Raw genomic sequence first — 8,880 nt, 5'->3', positions numbered from 1 at the left:
AATTGACAAACACCGGAGAGAATTTTCCTGTGAGGAATTGAGGTTATTTGCCATGGAAGCCATATTAGAGAGTGACTTTCTAGCCTGTGCATCCTCTTACACTGCCATCCGCCATCTTGTGAACAGCCTCATGAAACAACCTGTCAGGAACCACTTGGCTAAGCCAGTCCAGGATTTTTGGTGCACAGACAAGATAACCAGCACTTCCTGTTTTAAGTGGCTGAGTTCTGGGGCAATTTATTATACCATGTATCATCCAATTAGTAGGAAAAGTTTTTGATGGTAACTTGTGTTTTGTAGGATCCTGGGCGCCTGGATGTGTCTGAAGCCTGAGAGGTAGATGTTGAACATTCTCTCTGTGTTAAGAAGTTAGGATTTATCCTCTCAACAGTCTACTCCATTTAGCCATCCAACCATCAAGAGGGTGTCTGCTCTACAGAGGCATGTCAGTGGGTTGAGTGGGGCTGGCTGAGGGGAGGTTCCCATTTAGAAATTTTAGAAACAGTACTTCAGATGAGACAGTCATGGCTGAGCTAGACAGCAGCACAGTAACGGATATGGAAGAACTGATTTAAGATTTGGTGGTTTTCAGAAAAAAAAAATTGAGTTTGTTTTTGGGACCCTTGAATGAAGTCAGCTTATATTCATGAGTGTATGCCTACATGACACTCTCAGGAGCTGGAAGAAGGTATACTTTGTAGAGTTCTTCACATTTAGAAAATGAGCCCCTATTAAGCAACTGAGACAATCTTTTATAGAAACATTTATAGAAACAAGCTCTCATCTCTCACAGAAACAGAAAGCCTCATATTGTCCAGTACACAAATGAGGCTAGGAAAGTGGACTGATTCTTAGGGATGCCAGCTATATAGTGGAGGTTACAAACACATTCTACAACCAAACTAGCCCAAGCCATGGTATACACTTGGCCAGGAAATGTTCATCTCCCCAAAGATGGTTTTCTTAGGAAAATAACATTTTTTAGTATTTTAATTGCTCCCCAAATCGCTAAGTATGCCAAGGCATCTATGTCTTAAAAAGTCACATTTCTATATATGCGACAAGTAAACAAACCTTTTGTTGGCTGCTTAGAAAATTTCTTATTCTATTAATTTGAATATATATCACTACCATCCACAGGAGAGTTCTAAAAAAACGTTTCTTCTGGAAAGCAGGGTTCTAGTTGCAGGGAACACCAAGCAAAGCAGGATGAATTAAAAACCAGTAGGAAGAGTAAAAGATGCAAATTTGCCTTTCAGGAGATAAAATATATATCAGTAAAATAGGTTGCCAATCATTAATGCTTTTGAAAATCCCATTTTTATAAGGCTTCCTTATATTTGCATATTAAGTATAACCTTAGAAGAAATTTTTTTTCAAATTTCTTGATTCAATACTCATTGACTCCTCAATGTTCAAGTAATGAGGCAGGACACAGTCCCTAAGGAATGGTACGTCTCTTACAAAATAGCTATGAAAGTCTAAGCCCTGTTGACCATGGTGGTCCAGGGTCTGCCACCTTGCAAGATGAATAAGTGGATAAAGACATGACCACACAGAGTGATACTGACATCGAGCCTGAACAAATGAAAACAGGACTAGCTTTCAAAGTTATGTGTCCCACAGTAAGAATTCCAATATTTCAACTGAAGAGTCTGAAAATTTCAAAAAAGTCCTGATGTTTAAGGAAAGGCAAAAATAAAATAAGTGTTAACTAAGTGAAAAGGTGGCATATTGTGGGGACCTTGCAGTAACTATTTCAGCAAACATGTACTGAAGGAACTACAATTAAGAATAGTGTTGTGGGCTGGTGAGATGGCTCAGTGGGTAAGAGCACCCGACTGCTCTTCCGAAGGTCCAGAGTTCAAATCCCAGCAACCACATGGTGGCTCATAACCATCCGTAACAAGATCTGATGCCCTCTTCTGGAGTGTCTGAAGACAGCTACAGTGTACTTACATATAATAAATGAATAAATCTTTTAAAAAAAAAAAAGAATAGTGTTGCTCAGAATTGTTGAGATGTGGTGAGATCAATGTAATGGAACAATGTTTCTTGATGCCTATAAAAAAAAATGTGCTTCTGACCCACAGTCCACAGTGAAAGTTTTATGATGAAAATAAAGGACAAAGAAACCAGCACAGGCAAAGCCTACACCAGAGCTATTTATTAGCATAACTGTCTTCTTAGATTCCAGAACAACTAAAGTATGTACAAAGTCTTACAGCATTCACGCCGTTCGTAGGCTCCTAGTAGCTGATGAGGACCAAGATGTTTCTGCTGAGAACCTGTGGGCTGTGAAGCAGTGCAGTAGCAGACCATCACCCGGAGGGAGGGAGGGAGAGAGGGAGGGCAGGGAATTGTGGGAAGGGGCAACAAGAGACAACAGGGCGGAAAGCTACAGTGTTTCTACGGTTTTCTAGAGCTGTAACAAATACCCTCAGCCTGAGAGAGGAGTATAAACAAAGCAACAGCATCAGGCTGCTGCGATGTGATGCTGGGACCATGTGCACAAGGTGGAATGGAGACTATACTGACATGAATGGTATCCTCACTTCCCTTCACGTCTTCAGAGAGTGCAAACCTGCAGAACCCCCACCCATCTGCCCCAAACAGAACACCTACCATGGGAGCAAGGGAGAGGAACCACAGGAGTTAGTAGTTCTTGGCCAAAAGCACAAAACAAAATAAAGTTTTAAAAATAGCATTCTGTATCAGCTTTAACCAGCTGTAGTGTGGCACTTCCTGTCGGGTTAATACTAGAGATTTCTGAATTATCCCACTTTGAACAGCATCACCAGTCTCTCCACCCTCCTCCCGATCAATATTGAACCTTCTACATTTGCTTATGCCAGATTTTATCTGATTGTCTTTCCTGGGGTCATTACTACAAAAATACCAACTTATACAGTGAATTGGAGTGAGGACTACACTGTTGGCCCACAACGCTCCACAAAGTGGCAAGAGAATACCAAGCCTGAAGAACAAGGGCAAGCGCCCCCCCACCCCCACTTGATTTCACATAAATAAACTCTAGCCTGGCTCTCTATCTGTCAGTCATTCTGTGTCTGGTGGCAAGTCCCATATATTTTCCCAGTGTTATGGTCTCCCATGTAGGCAAAGTGGCTTTTTGTTTCAAAAAGATTCTGCTCTCAACTTAAAAGCCAGTTGATAAAATTTTTAATTAAGACACAATAGCGCAGGGTATAAAAACACAAAACCACATAAATATTGAAGAAATTGAAACCATTTTTTTTTTTTTTTCCTGTAAACAGTTTTGCTTAAGAGCAAAGCCCTAATCAGATTCTGGCCGGAAACTTTTGGCAGATGCGTGTTCAGCAAGGTTCTGCAGAGGTGTGACAAGGAAGCCAGGCCAGTCGCCATGTTGACAGGCATGCAACTTGAGAACATTGCACAACAAGCAACACAAAGGGTGGAGAAGCTCACAACACTTCAAGGAGACCTCACAACCTTCACAACTGTGTATGCACAGACAGACCCACCCCTCCCTCCTTTTCACCACTGTGCCTCTTACACGTGGGACACCTTCTGTGACTCTCTAGCTTGTTTGATGCTATATAGCCACTTGATGATTCTAGCATTTCTTTCGATGGCAGAAATGCCATATGGCACCCGGTCATTGGCACTGTCATCATTTCTAAGGTCACTGTTACTGTCCTGAGACTGTTCACAGTCTGAGCTGATCATGCTTGCGCTGCGGAAGTTGAGAGATATGATGTCAGAATTAGCCCTTGCAAAGTTCTCCATGCCAAGGTTTTCCAGCTCTTCCGGGTCAAGTCCGCAGTAGTTGAAGAACCTCTCCACATCTGCATCTACTCGGAAATACCTGTCACTCAAGTCTGACTTGGACCGCTGAAGAGAAGGTCTCCGGCTGACCCCACAGGCTGGTTCCACCTGGTCAGCCTCGGGGGACTTCATGGCAGCCACCTTGGGCTTGGGAGGCAGGGGAGGGGCCGAACTGCTGCAGGGGATGGCTTTAAGGGGCTTCACACTGGTCACTTTGCGGATGTCTGAGGAGCTGTGTGAGACGTGCAGGAAGGACTCTGCGGACTGCTCCAGCAGCCTCCTGCTCACGTGGGAGCTGCTCTCCTGCGGGCTGCCACGGCCAGGTGTAGGGTACACCTTCAGCGACTCTGCGAAGGAATGCCGGTGCAGGTCAGTGGTGTCCCTGTGAGGTGGCCAGTTTCGGGAGCTATGCTTGTGGCCAGAGCCAGAACTGGAGCCCTCTGAGCTGTTGATGATGTTCTTGAGGATCTCAAGCTTGAGGGTCTCGCGTTGCACACCGCTCTCGGTCTTGGCATGGTTGCCGAACACCTTGAGAGTGGGGCTGCCCAGTGCGCGCTTGGTTCCTGGGCACACAGGGGGCTTGGCCAACACGGCCGGCTTCACTGGCTCCTGCTTGGCATTGATCACCTCCTGGCTCTTGACGTACTTGGCCTTGTCAGCTTCCAGCCGCTCCACCGCACTGAGTCTCTTGGGGTTGGGCTCATTCTGCCTGCGGAAGTAGTCGGGTCCTTTGTTCAGGATGCGCAGGGGCACCGCCGACGTGAAGGTGCCCGCGGGGCTGACAGGCTTCACCATGCTACCTGTCTGTAGAGTCTCCGTGGGCATGGTGGGCGGTCTTTCCCCGGCAGCCGTGGTGGATGCTCTTCTGGGTGCCTCTGGCCGGCCTGAACAGACACATGTACACGAAGCACAAAGGGCAGATGAAGGATCCTGGAAGCAGTGTCAGCCGCGGCTGCGCCTCATCTCACTCATTAACCGCCACTGTGGCTTCGGTGCACTTTTCTCCCCTTCCAGGCCGCTCCTACACAAAAAGGCCACAAGCCACAAGTTCCTTTTAATAGGCTTGGCTGCCTCCTTTCTTCTCCCTGAAGGCTGTGGGAGTCTCTCCTTCAGGTCTTTGTGCTCAACTGCAGGCAGAGCTGAAACACAAAACAACCAACCGCGGGTTAGGAGGGGCGGGTGACATCACAGCTCTAGCAACAGAGGAACCCCGCAGTGCTCCCACCCCCGTGGCACCCCAGCCCGCCAAGAGACCCCCTACGGTCAGTGAGGTTTGCAACTGGCAATTCCCTGTTAACCCTGCGCCTAGGGCAACTGGGATCTCTCATGGAGCCTGCGCCGCCTCGGCAGCAGCCAGATGTGGGCGTTTGCCAGAAAGAAAGCAGCAGAGGCTTCCCACGGAACTCTTCCAGCTGCCTCCTCATTGGTGAGAACCGCCTCCTAAACACGCCTGGCTGGCATCACTTAGAGTGAGACCCAGGAAATATTCGTGAATAGAGAACTGAGGGTTCAGCCAAGCCCTGTTCCGTTCTGCAGCTCATTAAATGCTAGGGGCTTCCTAAGACCTCCATCTGTTTTCGCGGCAACGTGGGCGATGTGCGCTGCTGTGTCCCTTTCGCAGTGCAGTAAAACTTGTTACCACTTCTGACCAATCTGTCAGTGAAACCTAAAACAATCATTTCTTTAATAATAATCAATTCTTTAATAATTCAAAAACTGGAGAGGTGGTGAGAAATGGGGATGGCAAGAAACAAACCAAATCAAAAAAGCTTGTAAGAAATACAACCAGTGTCAGTTTTCTGACTTTTAGCAAGGAGTATTGTTTCAAAGCATTGTTCTAGAAACCAAGAATGCATGTGAAGTTTTTCTCATTAGAATTTACATTTAGTTAAAAATAAGTATTATAGAAATACTCGGAGGGGAGCCATTTGAGTGGATAAGTTAATTATAAAATGCTATATAATTTCTCATACTTGACAAGTGTGAAACATCACCTTTCCTTTTGCTAGTAGGAGAGCCTACTTACCAACCATTAGCATTCCAAAGCAGCCAGAAAATGACCTCACCGGCGTTCTCTTATAACAGGGACTATTAAGGGAGTGATACACCTAACAAACATGCTGAGTTACAAATGTGAACAACATCTACGGTGATATTACTGTAAGTTTTTCCTGTCATGTGAGATACTAAAGACAGGGAGGAAATACCCGGCATCTCCCCTGATAACCTTCTCAATGCTTCACCTCTAAATACAATCCATCCTGCTTTATCGGAGCCAATTTTGGTAATCTGCAAAGGGATTTGTTTTAATAAAAATGTGTTCCTATGCAATATTTGTGAAACCCCAAGGTGATGAATACATAGTGATTTCCTTTAATTGTGCGATTCTATGTTGATGCCTCAATTTGGTGAAAAAAAAAAAAAATCAAACTGAAATACAACACCCTGCCACCACCCATGAAAATTAAATGAGATTCTTTCTCATTTAATGTAATTTGAAAAAAACTGCTGGAAGAAGCCCTAATTCCTTGAGTCTCTATGTTGGTTAATCTGCAATTTAGGGTCCACCTCACTGGGCAGGGGACAGGGCTGTCCCTGATGAGCATCCTGCTGCTCTACTGAGTGGACAGCATAGCAACCAGCAAGCCTGGGTGGGGAGACAACCCCGGCGACCACAGGTATGGTATGGAAGAGAGAGGCACGCTGTAGGGTGGGGAGACAACCCCGGCGACCACAGGTATGGTATGGAAGAGAGAGGCACGCTGTAGGGTGGGGAGACAACCCTGGCGACCACAGGTATGGTATGGAAGAGAGAGGCACGCTGTCAGCCTACCTGAGGAAGGTGCCACTGTGGCCTTAGAAATACTTTTCTCTGTGACCTCCTTCATTCTAACTTTTACCCCTTTGCCATAGAAGCCAGAGTAGCCCGTTCCCCCTCCCCCTCAGCTCCCTCTAGAAGCAGGGTATAGAACCCACAACCTACTTTCCCTTAGGTAGAGCATATGTTTTAATGGGCTTTCTGTACATCAAAAAACCAGATGGTTCACCTTAAGTCCTTGAGTTTTTAATCCAAAGATTCTAATGTAAACCTATTATCAACTATTTTCCTGGATATTTTTTTGTTTGTGCTTGATTTTGATTTTGTGGTGTAAGAAACAAGAAAGGGTCTTTTATAAAGTACTTTACCACTGGTTAGCTATACAACTGTCAAAATGCCTCTATGTCAGGGAAAATGCTAGAAGGTTAGGAAAGAGTGAAGAGTGGGCCTTAGATCTACGCCTAAGGAGAGTAACCCTCCAAGGCACCCACAAATGGACCAGGAGGCAGCAGTTGAGTGACCTTTCATGGGCATGAGTTAGTTAGATAGAAGTCCTATAATCCATTCCTGCTCAGAAACCTTGTGGCTCAAGGACCCAAGACAGGGACTCATTTAAAATTTCAAAATGGGCATGTAGAATATTGGTGACTGACTTAATGTCCTATGCTTTCTGCTCGGACTGTTCTTAGGGGAACTTTCTCTTGAGTGTGGTGGGGCTCAGACAGCATCATTGGTATGACATCCTAGCTGGCCTACACTTCTCTCTGCCCTCCTCTCTTCCACTTTCACTCTATTACAATCAAAGGCACAACATGTTATCACCATGGCCCAGCTTGCCTGCATGCCCAACTACCTGTGAAGGCAGGCTTTGGTCACCTCTGAAACTCTACAATCCATTAGTACTCTGAATTCACAAGACTGGGAAATACCAATGCATCTTCTAGACATTCTAGAAATGTCTGTTCTTCTTTTCCTATTACTTTCTGCACTCCTGAGACTGGCATCCTTGGGAAGGCTCCTTAGGTTTCCTAGAAACTGCTAGAAATTGGCCAAAGCCGAATTGTAAAGCCAACATGGGTTATGTTAAACAGAGTGACACTTTGTAACCACCTCCTATTTCTTCTTTCCATTTCAAGGAATTCCCTTCCTCCTGGATCATTCTCATTTCTGTAATAATTTTTAAATAGTAATGCGGGAATACCCAAACAATCAAAAGGCATTGTGAGAAGACTCCAAGGAAAGGGGAAAGCTACAGATATGTTTGCTACTCAAGGATAATAACAGTCATACTCGATTTCTGCCATGTCCAATAGCTGGACATAATGTGGTGGTGTAGGTTGCTCTCACTTAATCCACGGCATCTGCTCCACTCTTTCACATGGGGAACTGTTGTCAGGGGCACAGCTGTACAAGCCAGGAGAGATAATCTGAACTGTACGGTATAGATGATCCAGGAGGTGCCCCGGAGCTGTTATCTCAATGTCACGGACAAAGTAACCATGGAATCCTCCAGGGAATGCTGTAGAGCACAAGACCCTGACATCTGGCACAGGCTCTCTAGTGTGGCTGGGATTAATCACAGCAGTGAGGCCAACTGCTGGGCTCAGACTGGGGAGCTGGGCTTTTTTTAGGGAAAGGAAAAATTGATCTCGCTCTCATAATGTTCCATAAATAAAAGTAACCATAAAGTCTTGCTCTGTTTTTTTTCCCCCTTTGGGGTGGGGACAGACTCCCAGGCTTGTTCATGCAGAAGCACATCCTTTATCACTGGCTACACCCCAAGCAGGGTACACTCTCAGACTCCTGGCGCATGGCTGAGGAGGCAGAACCTGAAGGACAACCTGACAAAGGGAGAGACTTCCTCTCAGATCATGCTGTCTCCATTCTATCCCAGGGAATAAGTTTGAGCTACCTGAAGGATAAAAAGACCAGGATAAAGAACCACGGTTGAGTTATACAGCAAAGTAGCTGGAGTATCAGGGCAGATGTGATCTCCAAAGCTATTGTGGGTGGAAGTGTCATGACGTTTGATGGAGCTCTGGTCTGGGTGGAGCCCTGGTGACTGGCCCTGTACTAGTCTCAAGAATAATACACGAGCCGGGCGTGGTGGCCACGCCTTTAATCTCAGCACTCAGGAGGCAGAGGCAGGCGGATTTCTGAGTTCGAGGCCAGCCTGGTCTACAGAGTGAGTTCCAGGACAGCCAGGACTACACAGAGAAACCCTGTCTCGAAAAACCAATATATATATATCATGA

The 8,880-nt window shown here is 45.8% G+C and overlaps 1 protein-coding gene across 4 annotated transcripts in view; it reads right to left on the bottom strand.

Annotated features, from left to right (window-relative positions):
• Positions 1-2,162: 2,162 nt before the first annotated feature.
• Fam110b (family with sequence similarity 110 member B) overlaps positions 2,163-8,880 on the bottom strand; it is a 141,232-nt gene continuing 134,514 nt past the window's right edge. For all 4 annotated transcript variants that reach the window (XM_021222175.2, XM_029533407.1, XM_029533408.1 and 1 more), the window contains one exon: positions 2,163-4,946. In XM_021222175.2, coding sequence (XP_021077834.1) covers positions 3,532-4,632 — 1,101 coding nt within the window. In that variant the 5' untranslated portion in view covers positions 4,633-4,946 and the 3' untranslated portion in view covers positions 2,163-3,531. The remainder of the gene's footprint in view (positions 4,947-8,880) is intronic.

Source organism: Mus pahari, chromosome 22 (genome assembly GCF_900095145.1).
Source record: "Mus pahari chromosome 22, PAHARI_EIJ_v1.1, whole genome shotgun sequence".
Classification (NCBI taxonomy): Eukaryota; Metazoa; Chordata; class Mammalia; order Rodentia; family Muridae; genus Mus; species Mus pahari.
The sequence above is the reverse complement of the archived record's forward strand: the minus strand, read 5'-3'. Positions and strand labels throughout refer to the sequence as shown.